This window comes from Besnoitia besnoiti, chromosome XII (genome assembly GCF_002563875.1).
Source record: "Besnoitia besnoiti strain Bb-Ger1 chromosome XII, whole genome shotgun sequence".
Classification (NCBI taxonomy): Eukaryota; Apicomplexa; class Conoidasida; order Eucoccidiorida; family Sarcocystidae; genus Besnoitia; species Besnoitia besnoiti.
This window is the reverse complement of record NC_042367.1, coordinates 956,996-975,015: the sequence shown is the minus strand read 5'-3', so window position 1 is coordinate 975,015 and position 18,020 is coordinate 956,996. Positions and strand designations below refer to the sequence as shown.

The 18,020-nt window shown below is 56.8% G+C and overlaps 3 protein-coding genes across 3 annotated transcripts; 2 read left to right on the top strand and 1 right to left on the bottom strand.

The window, feature by feature from the left end:
• Nucleotides 1-391: 391 nt before the first annotated feature.
• Nucleotides 392-1,429, bottom strand: BESB_023350 (uncharacterized protein; the record flags this gene model as incomplete). The annotated part of the gene is made up of 2 exons (XM_029361037.1): nucleotides 392-690; nucleotides 1,402-1,429. 2 exons carry the CDS (start codon nucleotides 1,427-1,429, stop codon nucleotides 392-394), a joined length of 327 nt encoding a protein of 108 aa, XP_029215852.1.
• Nucleotides 1,430-3,315: 1,886 nt separating this feature from the next.
• Nucleotides 3,316-6,321, top strand: BESB_023340 (uncharacterized protein; the record flags this gene model as incomplete). The annotated part of the gene is made up of 4 exons (XM_029361036.1): nucleotides 3,316-3,705; nucleotides 4,230-4,604; nucleotides 4,826-5,422; nucleotides 5,749-6,321. 4 exons carry the CDS (start codon nucleotides 3,316-3,318, stop codon nucleotides 6,319-6,321), a joined length of 1,935 nt encoding a protein of 644 aa, XP_029215851.1.
• Nucleotides 6,322-9,624: 3,303 nt separating this feature from the next.
• BESB_023330 (PUB domain-containing protein) lies at nucleotides 9,625-16,500 on the top strand (the record flags this gene model as incomplete). Its single annotated transcript, XM_029361035.1, has 13 exons — nucleotides 9,625-9,657; nucleotides 10,260-10,333; nucleotides 10,795-10,826; nucleotides 11,234-11,428; nucleotides 11,691-11,860; nucleotides 12,153-12,278; nucleotides 12,754-12,878; nucleotides 13,338-13,466; nucleotides 13,776-13,863; nucleotides 14,323-14,508; nucleotides 15,121-15,297; nucleotides 15,529-15,676; nucleotides 16,022-16,500. The coding sequence occupies 13 exons, from the start codon at nucleotides 9,625-9,627 to the stop codon at nucleotides 16,498-16,500; spliced, it is 1,962 nt and encodes a 653-aa protein (XP_029215850.1).
• Between the last annotated feature and the right edge of the window lie 1,520 nt (nucleotides 16,501-18,020).

The following is an 18,020-nucleotide window of genomic DNA, read 5'->3' as shown; positions in this document are numbered from 1 at the left end:
GATTTAGTTAGTGTTGCGCGATGACCGGCGTCTGCACTCGCTGCGTCGCATCGATCTGTGTTAGTGCTCGCTACCACAGAGATTTTTTTAAATCAAGAAATTCCGCTCGTAGGAAGAATCTACTCTCGCCGAGTAGGGGAAGAAGACGACCACAGAAGTCGCGCTCGGTCCGCAGCGTCAGCGCAGCCCGCGTCCTCTCCTCATCAGAGAGAAAAATTGATCTTAAAAAACCGATAAAACGCATCCACTCCGCGGTTCTTCGAACCCACTCATAGCGATCCATTCATGAATTTGCATATGTAGACTTATATATGCAAATACACATGTATACACGCATATATATATTTGAATGTGTGTATATTTAGTTATAAATGCATGTATGAGCAGCCGCTCACGCAGGGGGCGAGGGCGAGGCGACGGGTCGCGTCGGCTTGCCCTGGAGCATGGGCATGATGAAACCCATGGAGCACATCATGATGACAGAGGAGTACTGCTGGAAGTTGAATTCCCCGTACTTGGAGCCCAGCCAGCTGGAGATGATCAACAGAAAACAGACGTAAAAGAGAAAGTGCATCTGCAGCATCACCGCCCCCAGCACCAGCGGCAAACAGACAAACGTCGTCAGGTCTGCCTCCGGCTCCTTCTGTGGCGGTTGCACGAAGTGAACAATGTTCTGGTAGTCCCGTGGATCTGACAAAAAAAACGACAGGCAAATGACAAGCGTGAGGCGGGATGGCGGAGGCCAGAAGAGGGAGGGGAAAAGGGAGAACAGCGAGCCGCCACAACGCGTCGAGCAGCACGGTGAAGCTTCGGCGGAATCGGAGTGGAAATTAAAAGGACTGTCAAAAAAGGAGGGATAGGAAACCGAATGGAAGGGCACGAGCGAGATTATGCGAGAAAAAGGAACGCAAGAGGAGCGTATTTGATAGACCACAGCGAGTTGCCAGTGCGAAATAAAGAGGAAAACGCGAGAGACTCAAACGCGAAAAGGCCACCAGAGAGGAAGACTGAAGGAAAATATATCCTAGCAGGAGGCAGGCATCTACGGAGAAACGAGAGATCGATGCTCCGCGCGTCTGCCTCCTGCATGCCTCCAGAGGTGCGCGGCTTGCGAGAGTGACGCGCAGAATGAAGTATGCACTTCTCTCTGCACGTCTACATACACACGCCTAAACCCACATGTGTCGGAGAAGTGACGTCTCCTCTGAACCCTCGCCTTCTCTCTGCTCAAAAGATATCTTTAGAGTGATGCATCGGCTGCAACCGAACGACAAATACCTCCACGCTCAAACCCTAACACAGGTAGAATCTGCGCCGCATACGCCTGCACGCAAGGAACCATGGATGGAGGAGAGCTACGACCTGTGTGAAGTCCGCGCAAAGAGAAAGAAGTTGTCATACCGTTCGGGGGGAGGGCGGGAGTTGCCATTTTGTTAGACGTGCGAGAGAGGCGCGGAGGCGAGAGAGGCGCGAGACTGGAGAGAAGAAAAGACAAACCGGAGGAGACGCGCGAAGACGGGGAAAAACAAAAAAACGAGCGCAGAACGCAGCAAAAGAGAGAGACAGGAGCCCAGAACAGACCCCGGAGGGGCAACGGCCGGGCGAAGCTGCTTCAACCGACAGACGAGAAAAAAGACATGCGGGTACGGACTGCGAGGCTAAGTGTGTGTGTGTGGAGTTCTAGACATAGAGCGTTGTGAACGACTGAAATCTTCACTTCCTTCGCAGGGTAGCGACGCGATGAACAACCCAGCAGAACAGAGCGAACGGATTTCTTCGGTTTTCGTGTGCAGAGGCGGGAGACAAGACGAAAGGCGAAGAGAGGCATGAGAGGACTGTGAGGACGACAAAACGGAGAATGAGATGCAAAACTAGTATTCGATGCAGAGGAGAAATCTCAAAAAAACGACTCAGCCCAGAGTTCATTCCCTTTCTGGCTCTCAACTGCGTGTCTTTTCTCGCTGCTTTGCCTCAGAGTCTCCCCCTTCTAGTTTTTAGCAATTGCATGCCCCCGAAGAAGCGGGCAAGGTCTTCCAGCCTGCGAGAAAGCGCCAGTTGTGCGTCGACGCCAGCGAGAGACGGCCTCATGGCTTGGCGCCATCTACAGAGAACGGATTTTCGGGACTTTCTGGGTTTTTTGAGCCCCTTCGAGGTGGAAAGAGCCGAAAAGACGCGAAAAGGCGGGCCTTTCGAAGCGCGGAGAGGGAGGCGTCACAGGGCGTGAGCGCTCTCACTGTCGATCTGCTGTTGAGTTGCTCACTCCTCCTCCATTTGCGAGACTCGAATTTCGAGGTCCTGAACGTCTTTAACTTGCGACTTTTTCCTGTCTTCGAGCCGCGGACCTTTTCATTTCCGCGTTTCCCAACACGCCCCTGCTGCCTAGCTCGAAGACGAGGCTACGCGCGGGCCGCCAGAATCTGTTGCCTTACATGTCTCGAGCGGGCACGACGAAACAAAGTTTCGTTCATTCTCTCGTGTGTTTCTCTGTCGTCTACCACACGCGGGTTTCCTGTTTCCTTCTGCTGTCTCCGTCGTCGTCTTGCCCTTCTTTAGTCCTCAGGTCAACGCATTGTCTCGTTCACTCTCTCTGTCTCACTCTGTCTACTCTACGTCGTTGCCAATCCCGTATTTTCCCTCTTTTTCTCGTTTTTGTCCTTCTTTCTCTCTCCGTCTTCGTTTTCGCCGCTCGAGTAGAGGAAGAAGCTCGACAACTTTCTCGCGTCCGCGTCGCAGTCTGCTCAGATTCTGCAGTTTCGCATCGCCTCCTCCAGCTAGTTTCTCTGGTCCCAGAGGCGTGGTTCTCGCCTGAGGAGCTGTGCACTGGAATCTTCCGCCTTTTGCACTGCAGAAGAAGTAAATCCAACGCTTCTTTCTGTCCTTCGTGTTGGGTCGGAGTCTCTGAGTCAACAGCTTCAGAGCCTGTCTTTTTTCTTCTTGGCTTGCCCAGCGTCGCGGTCCAGTCGGCACCGCCAGCTCAGCCTACACACGTCGAACATCAGCTCCCTGCACGCCTTTCTCTGGCTGAACGTCGCTCTCTCCTCCAACGCCGTGCATTACTGTCTTTGTTTGGGCATCTTTTTTTTTTAGCTCTTGATCTCCGCAGCTTCCTGTTCTCTTTTGCTTTTCGCCGCGCGACGCGTCGCCCCTTCCCTCGCTTCTCGTCTTCACCTTCTTTGTCTCTCGTCTTCTTCGTTCTGGTCTCTCTGCCTTCCTTTCTCTGTGTCCTACACGTTTCCTCGCTGTGCGTTCGGTGTGGGTTCCGCGGATTCTCCAAGCGATTTTTCTTTTCTTTTCGGGTTTTTTCTTTTTTTCAGCATGGTTCGCGGCCACATGTCGGCGTCGGGGGACACACCCCCGCCAGTCCCCTCGTCGGTGGCGCGGGCGCGAGACGAGATTTCGCTGCGGTGTCTGCAGAGGCACGACGCGAAAATCAGGAAGATCATTTGTCAGGCCTCGTTCGTGAGCGTCTACGCGCTCTGCCGCTCCACGCGGAAATGGGATCGCGCGCACATGCAGGGAGGTCTGCATGTTGTTGAGCGCGAAGTCGACGCGCGGCCGCAGACGGAGGCCAAACGGGAGAGTCGCTGGCGGCTCTTTGTCCTCAACCAGCGCGACACCGGCGTGCTCCTCGAGGACCTCGATGAATCCTTCGAGATGGAGGGCGAGAAAAACCACATCTTCTACAGAGTCACCTGCCCCGTAACGGTACGCAGGCACGACGCCACCCCAGCCCGCGGCGCAGAGGCCCGCGCAGGGCGGGGGGGGGAGGGGGAGGAAGCGGGGAGGGGGGAGGCCTCGCAGAGAAGACGTAGGATCTGGATTTTTCGAAGGGGATGTGAGGACGTTCTGGGTCGCCGGCGCTGAACCGTGTGGCCCGGGCGCGCTCATGTGGCTTGCAGAGTTACGTCGCCGCGCGTCCCTTTCTTTCTTCTCTCTCTTCGCGTTCCCTGCGGACTCTCTCTCCCTCTCGATTGGGCTCCTGTCTCTCGTTCGACGCCTCCCTCTTGCACCTCGAGCTGTCTCTTTGCTGAAGTCTCTGCCTTGTGCTGTGGCGCCTTCCGCGTCTGCGCCGAGCGCCTCTCGTTTTCTCGCGCGATGAGGATGTTCCACAGGCAGGGGTGGGCTGCCTGCGGCGGCGCAGTTGAGGCGAGGCGAGGCGTCGCGCCGCGATTTCCCGCCGAGTGGCGACCGACGGCACGCGGCGTGGGCGTCTCGTGTGTGACTTTTAGGGCGAACAGCGCATCCACGCCATCTGGGTGTACGACGACAATCAGCGCCTCGCGGTTCAGCGCGTGCTGCAGGACATCATCGACTCCTGCGCGTCGGGGGCGGGGCGGGCACCTGCGGGCGAGGACCTGCTGGCTGCGCCTGGGGGCCTCCCCAGACACGGCGACGACCCTGCCGCCGCGTCCGTGTCCTCCCGCGCGACCGTCGCCTCGTCTGTCTCCTCTGCGGGCCCGCCGCTCGCCGCGCCGCCGCCCCCTCCCACGGGCTCCAACAGCGCCGGCATCCACCTCCTCTCGCTCGTGCGGCCTCAAGTCGGCGCGCAGAAGATGGGGCCTGTCGCCCTCCACTCGGTGCCGCAGAGGAACGCCGCGGGGCAGGTGAGCGCGAGAGAGAGGAGACAGGAGGAGAGACAGAGGCGTCGCTCTTCAAGTCGCTCACGGCCCTCGAGACTGCTCAGGGGCACGACGCAGCCCATAGGACACGCCACCAGCCGTGCGCAGCGAATCAGACCTCTCTTGTCGCCCGTGGGTGGCGGTGCCTGTCGCTCTTGTGCATTGTGTTGAGAAGCTCTGCCCCGGTGGATAGAGGCTCGTTTCAGATATGTGCGTTTGTGTGCGCGTGGCGCGTCAATCTATCCTGCGGCGAGAGGGACAGGGGCGGGGCCGCCGCGGAAGGCGGAGCTCGAGGCGGGGGTCCTCCCCTCGGAGGGAGAGAGAAGGCCGACAGGTTGTTTGAATCAGTGCTTGCCTGGGGCTCTGTGCTGCATTCAGAGCATTATGTCTCTTCTGGGCATCGCGCCTGCGGCCGGATGCCCCGAGCCTGGCGCGGGCTCCGTACCGCCTGCGGGGCCTGTAGACCCGGCGCCGCACGCCGCCTCCGCGCCCGGGGCCTTCGAGGGGGAAGGGAAGGCGAGGAGATGCAGAAGGAACGCAGCAGAGACAAGAACACGAGTATCTCGATTCTCTCGCTGCTTCGGTCCTCGGGGGGGTCGGCGCCCAGTGGCCACGGCCCCGGCTCGCTGCCCCCAGAGACAGAAGAGACAGGTGTCCCCTTGTCGGGGCCCGGCGGCGAAGGTCACAAGCGTGAACTGTCTCCTGGTTTTCCAAGGGAAGGAAACAGAGACGCGTCAGGGTGGGACAAAATGCCTCCATCAGCAGGCGCAAGTGACCCTCCCTCGCTCGCGGGCGTGCTGAAGGTATGTTTTTTTTTGGCTTCGCGCTCTTCGTAGTGGTAGACTGCCAGACCGACTGCGCACGAATCCACGTCTCACTCCATGCGTCGGCGCTGCCTGCTGTGTGTGCGGGGCGAGGCTGTCTTAAGTTGTTCTGTGTGGCCTGGGTGCAAGCATTCTTGCTCACTGTCGTGTCTCTGTTCTCTGGAGCCGTCTCCGTTACCGTGGCCCCCGGCGACCCCTTCCATATGCTTTAGGCTTTTTAGAGTCTTTGGTCAGTCTCGTCATGCTGAAGGCCAGTTTGGCAAACCGGCCTGTCTCTCTGCGGCTCTCCTGCTTGTGTGCTGCAGCGGCGCCCTGCCCCCCCCCAGGGTCCCGGGGTCTACCCGCGGGGACCGTCCCCTGCCCCGTTCCCCCGTGAATCCCACGGCCCGGAGAAGGGCTTCCTGGAGGGAGGGCGCGGGTTTTCCGCGCCCGTGGAGCCCCTGTACGCGCCAGGGGTGGGCCCCGCGGGCCCCCCGGCCATGACGCCTGCAGGCCCGTTGAGCGCCTCGGGGCTGTCTCTCTCGACTGGCGATCCGTCGTCGCTGACGTCCTCATCCTCTTCGCCGCTCCTGGCAGCGCCGCTGCACACGTCGGCCCCGCCCCCCTTCGGGCCTCCGGGCCCGCACCCGCGACTGCGCGAGTCGCGCCCGCTGCCGATGCCTACGGCGTGCGCGCCCTCGATGGGCGTCTGCGGGGCACCCGAGGGCTTCCAGGGCCCAGAGGGCGAGGAGCCGTGTCTCCTTGTCTCCCGCAGCATGCTCGCCGAGGCGATGGAGTCGGTCCTGCACTCCGAGGCCTTCCGCGACCTCCTCTGGCGACAGCTCGTCCTCCTCGAGGCGCGAGAGCGACAGCACCCGAGTCGCGATCCCCAGGGCTAGAGGGATGCAAGAGCGAATCTGCAGCCCTCCGGTGTGGCCAGGAGACTGGCAGAAGACGAGCGAGGCGCCGCCAAGAGAGACCCGCGCTCAGGAATGAAGAAGAAGGACAGAGGTATCTCGGCCGCCAAGTGTAAAACGAACTCGCTGTCTGCATATATATATGGATACATGCATATACATGTATATATATATATATATATATATATATATATATATATATATATATATACGTGGACATGTATATCTTTACACATCCAATGTGCATTCACGACCGGAGTTAGAATTTCTTTTCAAAACCGGAAGTGTGGAGGAGACCAGGGTGGAGGCAGGAGAAAAACATGAAAGAAATCAGTTTTAGGCTAGGGCAGCACGAGCAGGGGCACTGTGGAGTTCTCTAAGGAGTGAGATATCGCCGCGCCTCATTGGGAGCCGCGAGTGAGCATGGGACTCCACATACGTTCGAACGGCCACGGTGCAGGCTCGAGTGGTGGCGGGCCCCTGCGAGTCCGCCGAAACTCCAGAGAAAAAGAGAACGGCTGAAAGAGAGAAGGATGAAAGAGATGCTGTGTGTGGCGACGGTCACTCTCGAGGTATGCACACACACATAATTGAGAATGTTCATGCGTGTGCGTGTTTAAATGCCTCGGGATGCGGTGGCATACTTATATGTATATATATATATATATGTATTGTTAGTTCTACGTCTGCACATAATCGAAGACGACCGACCAAAGAGAGAGAGAGAGAAGTCGAGGGGTGAGTTAGCGGAAGTCAGGAAATTCGTTCTGCGGGAGTGCATACAAGATGTGAGACCAGAGGGACCGGAAGGAGAGGCAATTTCGAGAAAAGCCAAAGGAATGTGTGTTTGTATGTGGAATAGAGACACGAGAAGAGTTCACGCAACATTAGGGTAGCAAACACCAAAAGAAAGACGATTTTTCTTGGCATCTTTCGTTTCGGAATTTGAAGTTTTTCGGTGCGACGTCGCCGGCGCAGCTCTTGTCTCTCAGCGTTCCCCCCCGACCTTCTCTCTGTTTCGCGGGTTTTCTTCTCTTTTGCGGGCCCTGGGTCCTGCGCTCGGCGCCGACGAAGGCGTGCGTACGAGCCTCACCTCTAGGGAGTCCGCAGAAGTGCAGCGAGGATGAACTTTCTGCAGAAGCACAGGCACAGCGAGTGAAGAGAAGCGTGGGGTAGGCACATACTAGCGAAAGATGCTGGAAGGAAATCAGAACAGAATCTGTGTGTGCGTTGTATGTGCACGCATGCCACGACGGCATGTATTGGTGCCGGGTGGGGGAGCGAGGGTCGTTTAGCAGCGATCGCATCATTCTCGCGGAGAGGCTTTTTGGAGGAATCGACCCTAAACAGACGTATAGAGGTTTCAAATTGCGCAGTGAGAATGGCGTCCTCACGACGCCTGTAGAAGGCTAGTGCGCCTGGCGCCAGAGCGGAGATTCAAGTGGCTCGTAGGCGCAACACATGCAGAGTATTCGAAGGCTCACTGCATTTTTCGGAGTCTCCGCTTTGTCCTTCCAGCGAAAACACTCCTGCGGGCAAAATGGACGAGCACCGTACACGCGGACGAGGCGCTTCAGGCGCCCGAGGCCTCGTTCGTCGCAGCGAAGACCGTTCCTTGGCGGACGGGTTTCGGGTTGATGGCTGCCTCGAATTTTGAGCTATTCCGCCGTCCCGCTCTCAGCTAAGCCGTCGCTACTTCATCTGTGCGACCTACAAGCGAGGCTCACATACAGGCTATACGGCAACAGAGACCATCGCGTAGCTTGCTTGATGAATTGCGCCTACACTAGTTCATTTGAGTGTATTTGTGAATGAGCAATATATATTTGCATACGTAGTTTGTAGAAAGACATGCAGCTGAAGCAGAGATCCGGTCTTGTGTGCTAGCGGAGGAGTCCGCAGAGCCGCTCACGGACACAGCAGGTGTCTTCAACCGCGAGTCGCAGACAAAGGCAAGGGACAGAGTGGAGGGCTCGAGGCGCGACGGAAGAACGTCTTCAGTTCTACAGTTTTTCTTCTTGACCTGCAGACTGGTGATGAACCTTTAATGAATTGAGAGGTGTGCGGTTCAAGCATAAAGCAAAGTAAAACCTACAAGTTCACGCAGACGAAAAATCTCATTCGTCAGTCCGAGTGAATCTAGCAGGCACCCGCGGGTGTGCATGTGCGCGTCGCGTGGCATCGCTCACGCTCCGCGTTTCTGTCTTTTTCATCAGCGAGCGGTTTGCGGCGAAATCCTTCTCTTTTCGCGATGAGAGCGGTCGGCAACGCGCAGGGGGAAGAGATATCCTGCTTCTGTGAAGAAGGCGGCCGGCAGGCGAGAGGCAGAGCTAGGTTCGCATGTGCCTGCCGCGGACTCTCCATCCTTCGAAAAAACGCGCTCTCTGTGCCTCGGCAAGAAACAACTCGCTCAGTCGCATCGCACAAACTCCCTGCCCCGGAGGACTGGACTGAAACGGTATTAAGCGTGTGTCTCAGAGCTGCGCTTCTGTTACTGTGTTGTCCGCGTTTCTGTTTGGTCGTTGGAGGCATTCCGCTCGTGTGCGCATCGTCCACGGTGCCGCAGTGGAGGCTGAGGTCCCTGTAAGGCGGAACCAGTACACGGAGAGTGGCGTAGACAGGGTACAAACGAGTCGAAATTCTTCGCAGCGCTTCTCTTTGCCAGTTCGGTCCAACTTTTTGAGCGGGAAGCGGAAACAAGCCTCGTCGGCGGGCGCCGCTGCGGATGGCCGGCGACGACGGCCGTACAACTTGCGGTGTATGTACACCTCGTGGGCCCAGTTCCCCTTTTTCTCCGCTGCCGCAGCACGCATAGCACCACAAGCGCATGGAGATCGCCTGAAATGAGTGCGAATCAAGTTTACTCCTCGTGTCCAGTGGGAAACAGGCCAGGATTTCACGATCCGCTGGGCTGCCGCCGGGCGATTAGCAGCTTCTGTCACTTTCCGCGGCGCCTGTTGTATGTGCCGCCCTTTTCCGCTGCTGTCTGTACACCTCCCGTTTAGGCGTACAGACAGTGCGTTACGCGGCCTTTTGTTGTTCTGCCGCCCTGACTTCTATCACTGTGCGGCTTCTTTCTCGTCGTGCATCTCCGGCTTTCCGCGACCTTTCCATTCCTCCGCGCGGCGTGTGTCCCCTTTTCTACGCACGTTTGTCTTCTGCGGCATTGCCTACGGGTCAGTTTGAGGGGATTCCCTTCTGGCCTCTTCCGCCGCGCTCTTCGGATATTCTCTCTTCCTTTGTCGCGGCTTCGCGTCGCGCATCGGTCCTATGAAAAAGCGCAAAATGGAGGAAGCAAACAGCAAGGAGAAATGCGAGGTACGGCCATGTGATAAAGACAGCCCTCCGCTCTTCCGCAGCACCTCTGCGATGATGTCCTCGCCGCAGCGTCTCACCCCAAGCCCTAAAGCCTCACACTTTCTCTCAGTTCCTTCTTCATTTCTTTCCTGTTCCCACTTGTACTCTTCTGCGCTCGCCAGTCTGCTTCCACTTCGACTCTCAAGTCGGGCTTTCGCGATGCGGCGACAAACAAATGAGTTTTTTCGCATGCGACAGAAGTTTTAGGCTGAATCCACCACCCGTCAGCTGGGCACCAGTGACCCCGTTACTCTGTTTTTTCGCCGTCGCCTGCATGTCCATGGCTCTTTGCACTCCAGCTCTCTCCAGTGCGTCCGCTGCTGTGTCCCTCGCGACGATCGTTCATAGGCAGTCTCGCTTGACGAAGCGCTTTCTGTCTTCCGCAGCGGGCGATCCTCCCCGCTGTCTGTCTCGTGGGGACCTGCCGTTATGTGCGGAGAGCTGCCGAGTTCCCCGCTGGGTGTTTTGCGCCTCTTGTCTCTCTTGCCTCGCCTTGCCGTTTCTTCGTCTCCAGCACGCGTGCGAGAGTTTTCTTCCTCGTCTTTTGTGTGCCTCGCGCGCAGGTGGAAAGTCTCCTTTTGGAGATCGGCGAAGAGTTGGGCCGGTCAGAGGTCCAGATGCAGCCTTTCGTTGACAAGTCAGTTTTCCCGTATATCTAGGTGTATGTGGAAAGCTTTCTCTTCTCATTTCTACAGAGTTACATATGAATACGTATTTACATATGTATATACGTATACATATATCGCCCATATCTCTGTAGTATCCAAACTTCTAAATTCTCCTTTCCGAACTGACTGGAGCCGCATTGGAAGTGGAGAAGTGTGTTGGTCTGCACTCGTGCCGGAAACTAATTTTTGAGTTTTTCTCGTTCAGAAGTGTGTTTTATTGAGTCCTGCGTGTGTAACTCTTCTCAGAATGGTTGCTTCACTACCAATGCGTGCTGCTCCGGAAACTTTTATACCTCGCGTGCCGTTGATGTTCATATCAGTGTGCATGAAACGAGTTTTTCAGTCTTGCTCGTAGAGAATAGCTTTCTGTGGAGGTGTATATCTTGGCGGAGAAGGATTTTTTCTGTGGATTTTCATCTTCTCTTTTCAGGCTGGTACGGGACAACTGGCTCGAAACAGCAGGTGAGCTTGTCTCTCTTGCCCTTTGTTTTCTTGTGGATCTCGTCTCGGGGTTGCTTTCGCCCTTCACTTCCCGCACGCTGATTCCTTCGCGCCTGAGCGTCTCCGCTTCGTGTTTTTTCTCTGGTGTCGCTCTCGTCCCTAATCTCTCTGCATGGCTTCGGCCGCGCTCCTTTGCTCTCCGATGTGTCTCTCTTTTCGCGGGGTCTTTGGGTTTTCTCTCCTCTTCGCTTGTTTCCATTCGCGCCTCCGCCTGCCCTCTGCTCCGCACCGGTCAACTTGCTTCCCGTGATGGTGTCTGTTGGGCGGCGTTTCCTTGCCGTGTCCGCCCGGTCCTCGCTGGTCTCACGCTCTCCAGGCTGTTCTTCTACACCGACTTTTCGAGTGCCTTCGTTTTCCGTGCGCTCCAGAGAGTCTGCGAAGCCTATCCGCGGCGCAGTGGACGCAGCTGCAGCTGCCGTTGCGCCTCGAGGAGCTCTTGAAGCGGAGAATCCGGTCGGCGGAGGAGGGCCCCTCGATCGCATCTTCTTCTCCCTCTCCTTCTCCCTCTGCTCCTCCGTCTGCCTCGCCGTCGTTTTCTGCTGCGTCTGCCGCCCCAACGCCGGGTAAGGAGCGGTTTCGCGTGCGGAAAAGAGACGCAAGTCTCAAACTTGCATTGAAGCGACGGCGGGTGCGCGGCCGCAGAGTTGTCAACAGCGCAAGTCTCTGCATCCCAGCGCGCGGCGCGCGGCCCTCCCACGGCAGGGGAGAGCGAGAAGGAACGAGAGGCGGTTTCGGCGCCTTCACACCTGCGAACGCCGACGTCTCGCTCACTTTTGGCGGCCTGTGAAGCGAAAAATCTTCTGCGTCCCTCGTTCCCTGCTGCAGTCTCGGTTGTCGCGCGCGCGCCCGCGGCGGAGGTCAAGAGCGGAGCGGAGGCAGCGAAAGATCCAAACGTTTTTGAGGAAGCAGACTTTGCAGTCGTCTACGCTGCCGTCACTGACGAGACGCTTTTTCCCTTCTCACTCACTGAGGCAATCGAAAGATTGCAACTCGAGGTAAGAAAAGAGGGCGTTTCTGGAGCAGACACGTGCATACGTATATGAGTATATGCCATGTCCACCCCCGTAGAAGGACACGTGTATGCGGATTCACACGCATATAAGCATATATATATTTATTTAGGGTTGAGGGTTTACCTAAATTTGTATATATATTTATATGTACATTTTGATGTTTATTTATATATATTTGTGTACAGGATCGCGCGTTTCTTTCGTTTCGATGTAGGCTTTGTTTCGCCCGTGCGCTTGTATTTTTTTGATTCGTTGTTTTTTGGTTTCGATGCAGGTCCCCCGGGAGGCGCTCGCGGGCGTCCTCCGCACGCTGTTCACGGTGATTGACGGCGTGCTGGCGCAGCCCTCGAACCCGAAGAAGCGACGCTTGCGCAAGGCGAACGCAACATTCCACAATCAAGTGAGAGGCATAAAGGCGAAAGCGCTGCAGCTGCGGCAGAGGAAGCCGCGCGAAGAAAACAGGCATGCATGCGCCGCAGGCTGGAAAGAGATCTGCGTTCTGTTGAAGAGAGGCGGAGGATAGCCGATTGAGAGGAGCCGCGTGACTGCGAACCTACAGCAGGCTTGGAGACAAAAAAGAAAAGGCGCGCGGGAGTCGCGGCGTCTTTTTGCGAAAGCTCAGCGGGCTCGCGCGCGCAGCAGATGTGTCCGCTGCAGAAGCATAGCGAGGCGAACAGTGCGGTATCTCCATGGGCCCCAGGGGAGGGGGCGAAGGCGAGAGGCGAGCGCGGGCGGAAGGCTCGCCTCAGAAATTGGGATCATTCTTCGAGGCGGGGTCGCGGCGCAGATGCGGAGGGCGGCGCCTGTGTCTCCCGGCCGCGTTCGCGTCTCTTTTGTCAGGCGTTCAGAATTTTCACGTCTTTTTTGATTTTCAGGTTGGCCGGCACCGCGCGGCAGTGCAGGTGATGGAGGCTGCTGGCTTCTGCGAAGGCAAGATGCGCGACCCAGCCTCTGGCGCCCTCGAGGACTTCTACGTGATGGACACTGCCTACGTGATGAGGTGAGAGCTAGCGCGAGGAACGAAGAAACTGCAACTGAGGTGGCTTGCAGGCTGCGCGAGCGACAGCCAGCAACGCAGACGTGGAGGACGTGGGATCGATTCCCTCCCTCTTTGTCCTTGGCGGCCCCTTTGTCGCCGAGCCTCTGCGGAGGAAAATACCGTCGTCGCCAGTCTCTCGCCAGAGCGCTTTGGGTCTTCTCCCGGCAGGTCTTCTTCTCGTGGAGGCACGTTACGCCGACAGGGATACCGGATGACCCTCACTATTTTTATTTTTCCAGCGCATGGTGTTCAGTTGGTTCTGTATCCACACAGATCTCATCTAAGCTAAGCTCGGCTAATGCGCGTGCAAGTCCAGCTTTCTGCGTGGACCTCTCCCCCTCCTCTCCTGCCTGCCCTGCCTACGCCTCGCGTTTTTCCGCTTTTCTGCAGAGGCTCTTCTTTCTTCTTTCTATGCTTCAGACTCACGGACGCGCATCACTTGCTCTCGCAACTCGCGCCTCATGCGGGCGTCGAGGCGCCGCCCCTGCCCTCAGCGGGCTTCAATCCCTACAGCTCCTCCATCGTCTCAGCTTCCGGCACCTCGTATAGGTGCGCCGAGAACTGAAGTGTTTTGTAATAAACTTTTTGGCACCTCTCTGCTTCGCGTTCCTGCGGGGCTGTGGGCTCGCGGCACGAAGCGTGCTCGGTTTATCTGCGGCGAAGACTGCCCTCGAAACTGAGGCGCAGGCCCGCCTGGAGTGCGTTTTTTTTTTCCACGGTCACTGCGAATAGCGGCAGGTCTTTGAACCTCGTGAAAGGCGACGTGTGGAAGGGGGAGTGGAGGGGGAAGTGAGCGGCATGTGTGGGCTTCAGCCGCCACGTGATTTCGCATTGATTTTCTCTCCTCGTGTTCTGCAGGCAAATCGCGGGCAAACACGCAGATCAGCGGCTGGTTGAGAGCTCCAAACTGAAGGAAAAGATTAAAGAGCGCGAGCAACTCCTTCAGGTGCGCAAATCTGCTTCACATGCTCAGTCAGATGGGTATGCATTCAAATTCACAAAAATATAGTTGTATGTTTTGAGGGCAAATATACCTAAATCTGTATATATCCGGAAATATATATATGTATATTTATAGTCAATGTGCTTCCAGAGATGAGTGCAGCATGGCGCGCGTGAAGCAGGAGGAAGCAATGAAGTCTTCTGCGCCGGGTAGCCGCATTTTTTTTCGTCTATTTTTTCTGCTGGACGACTCGGGTGACAGATGCATGCCGCGAGAGAGTTTTGGTTGCGTGGCCTTCGAAAGCGGGGCGCCTGGTACACCTAGATACTACCCGACTGTTCTAGAGTTTAACCGCTCCTGGCGGCACTTTTTTATGTCTTTCGGTAGTCCTATTGAGCCTCTTCTTCCACGTAGATTTCGTGGAAACCTAAAATTCGCGGGTCTTCTGGTCTCTCGCCGCAGACAGGAGGAGGCGAGGAAGTGCCTTTGGCGCCGGCCGTCTACGCGCTGGAGGAGCTCCGCGCGCGCGAGAGAGCGGAGAAGGCCGAACTGCTTCGCGCGAATGCAACGCGATTCGAAGAGGAGCTCGCGGCCGCCAACGCCGACAAGCCAAGCCTCACAGCCGCAGACATTGCGCGAATCAAAGAGGTAGATCTCGTGTCCAGCCAGAGTAGATTTCGGAGAATATATATATATATATATATATGTATTTATAGTATGTATACTCGTGTAACGTCAGCATATGCGAGTCAAGGCGGAGCAGATCCTATATATATATATATATTTATGGATTGATGGATTTACGGCAGGGTACACATGTGTATCATCAGTATGTGAGACTGGGCTCGCGCGGAAATCTCCACTTACACGTACGTGGATTTACGGCAGGGTATACATGTGTATCATCAGTATGTGAGACTGGGCTCGCGCGGAAATCGCCACTTACACTTACGTCCGCACACAAAATGTAGTTCGCTTACGCAGGTATTTTTGTAAACCAGATTGGAAACGGGAATTCGACTTGGAGCGCTCCAGTGAGCCCGCGGAGTTCATGCCAGGGTGTTTCCCGGTTCCATTGCTTCGGTCCTGAGGCAGGAAAAAGAAACCTGACCAAACGCCTTGACATCTGAATACGCATTCAGTAGACAGGTTGCCATGCGAGGCGCGGCGTCACAGGGTGAGGCTCGGGGCAATTGGTGAGATGGATTCGCTTTTGAACACCGTTTGTTTCTGTTTTCCGCTTTTTTTCGCTTTTCTCAGATCATGGGAGATGGACCGTCGTTCAAGTCGCGCATGCGTCAGCAGCTGGAGCAGCTCGAGAAGCGAAAGGTGTTTAAGAGCTGCACGGTGCGTGTGCTTCTTCCTGACCGCGTTATTCTCCAGCTGAAATTCGCGCCGCACCAGACACTCAAGCTCGTGCGGCACCACATCCAGCAGGTAAACGCCTCACCCCGTCTCGAGAGGAAGTTGCGAGGAGGGTGAGACGGTTTCTGGATCCAGTCAAGCGAAAAAGTGCCGAGCAAGAAAACAAAGAAAGCGCCCAGAGCCTAGAGGCCCTGGCGCATTTGTGGAGAGGAGTGCGCGAGCTCGGCTTCTCCTTCGCGGTCAGAGGCGGCCTTTTTTATAAAAAAAATGGCTCCGTCTCTCTCTTGCTCTCGCGTTTACCAGTTCCTTCATCCGCAGCTGCGGTCCGCCGAGACGCCGTTCGGCCGCTGGTTCCTGTGCGAGACTCCTCCGCTGCGCAAAGTCGACCTGAAGAAGACGCTCTACGAGGAAGGTTTCGTGCCCAACTGCACGCTTCACCTCAAGTTTCCAGGTAAGTAAAGAGAGAGGAGCGAGGCGCTCGCGTCGGCGTTTTCGAATGGAGGAAAGGCGAGCGGATGCTGTCTCGACACTGCGCTCCTGACGCTTCTCAGTTTCCGTGGGAGACTGAAATAAAGATCCCCTTTGTCGCTTCAAGGCGGTGCGGGGTTGTGAGAATGCTTCAAATAGCTATGAGTCACGAGTCGATTCTGGGCGCGGCGTTCGCGCGTCACTCCCGCGCGAAAGCGCTTGTTGCCGCCGATGTGTTTGGGGTCTTCCCGCTTCTTCCGGTTTGCTTTCGGGGCTTTTTGCGTGTTTTGTGAGAGTGCTCTCCCCTTTTGGGCTTTGCGAAATGCAGACGAGTGTCCGCCCTTCCCGCTTCCCTGCCTCGACCCTGAGGCGCTCGCGCAGCACAACCTCCGCGCGCCTTCTTTCTCCCTGGCGAGCTCCTGCGCGGCCTTCTTCGCCTCCGCTGCGTCCTCCGGCTCTGCGTCATCTTCTTCTGCCGCGTCGCCCTCCTCTCCATCGGCTGCGGGCGCTCGCGCGACGCGGCTCGAGGGCGCTGGGGCGGCGACGAGTGCGCGGGCGCCGAGGAGTCCGCTGGCGGCCGGGTCGGCTGCGAGGAGTCAGGAGCCGGTGTACGTACTTCCTGCGCAAGACGGGCAGCTGCAGCCCAGGCGCTTGTCTTCCGCCTCTTCAACCTCTTCGGCCTCTTCCTCGCAGGCACCCCCGTCGTCGCCCTCCAGCTCAGGCGACGCTCAGAGACCGCGGGGACTGGAGGTAGACGCGCTGACCAAGAAGACCTCAATCGTGCGGAATATCTTCAGAAAGAAGTGAAAAAAAGAAAGAGAGGCGGCGGTGTCTGTACGCGGTTGCAGCTCTGTGAGGCCGGAATCATACGGCGAAAAGCCAAGACAAACCAACTCACAGAGGGGCGCACTGGTCTCTGCCCTGGCTTCTGTTGACAGCGCTGAGAGATGAAAGCACGAGCGGGTGAACGGGATGACGAGAAAGCGAGGCTGAGCATAGAGGTCTAGCCTTGGAGTGTAAAGCAGTGGAGCTTCCGGCAAGAGGGAGAAGGCAAAGGATCACGGAGTCTCGCGGAAAACGAGCGGCAGGCTTCCTTTTCCCGACACACCACCCAGTGTGGGGTTGCCAAGTTCGAGGCGCAGAAGAAAGAGACGCGCATCAAGCGCTGGAGAGATGGCGGTATTCTGCATTCTGGTCTTTTCTCCTTCTTGACGTCAAGAATGTAAAGGTCAAGACGGCGCGAGTGCACGGGTCGGGGGGGGGGGGGGGGGGGGGGAGGGGGACGAGCGGGGGCTTGCCGCTGCGGTAGTGAGGCAAAGGAGGCTCTCAAAGTGAGTTTGCGTGTCCGCACGTTCTGGGCTTCAACCCACAGGCTGTCAGTTTTTGCGGGGAAAAGCAGGCAGCCGTCATCGAATGGCAACACCGCTCTCCAAGGCAACGCGAAGAGCTGGCGGGTCAAGTGTTGCTCTGAGGAGACGCTTTGCTCACACATGTGGTTAGTGTTCGTGGCCTACACTTCGTGATCTCTGTGCAAATGGGGAGGAAGGCACTGACACTCTCGCGATAATTCCGTTTTTTGCGACACAAGGCAGCTTCGTGTCTCGGCGACAGCCGCTGCAGAGGCCGTCGCTGAGAACAATCTTGCGCCGTCGAGGTAGCGAGGGATGCCTGTCATAAGATCTACCCATGTCCTGTCCTCTCATAGGAAAAGAAGTCGACTGCGGAAATGTTAAATACACACAAACGAGCTCTCTGCGCAGTGCAGCACCGCCCCGATGGGCTGCTTACACCCTCAACTGAAAGTGTAGATTTTTTTTTTATATACGCGTTCTGTAGAATTGTAAGCACGCAAGATTGAAGCTGTGAGCACGAAGGCGGTCAGGCCAACATGCGCAGCGTGCCGTACTCCGGTACGTAAATGCGCATTCGTTTTTCTCAGCACGTAAGGACGAGGCTCTGTCGGTGTGGAGCCGCAAAAAAAGAGGAGAAAGCACAACCCCTCGCGGCTAAACCCACTGAGAGCGTTGCGCCCATCCGACCTCAGGAACGACGCTCGCCTGACTCGTACCCCTACGCTGACTTGCATAGTCTCGTAACGGCAGGCACTCTCTCGGGGTGTCTCTTGGAGGCCGTGACCTCTCCCGACCTCTCGTGCAATTGCTTCTTGCTTCGCGAGCGAGGACGTGTTCATGTTAAGAGGCACGGCCGCCCGTCGCGCAGCCACGCGAAGTCACCAGAGTCCCGTTTGCCCGCCAGTCTCTCTGGATTCATTTACCAGCCGTCTATGTCGCAGTCTACATCGTGTGGCCGTGAGTGCTGCTACACAT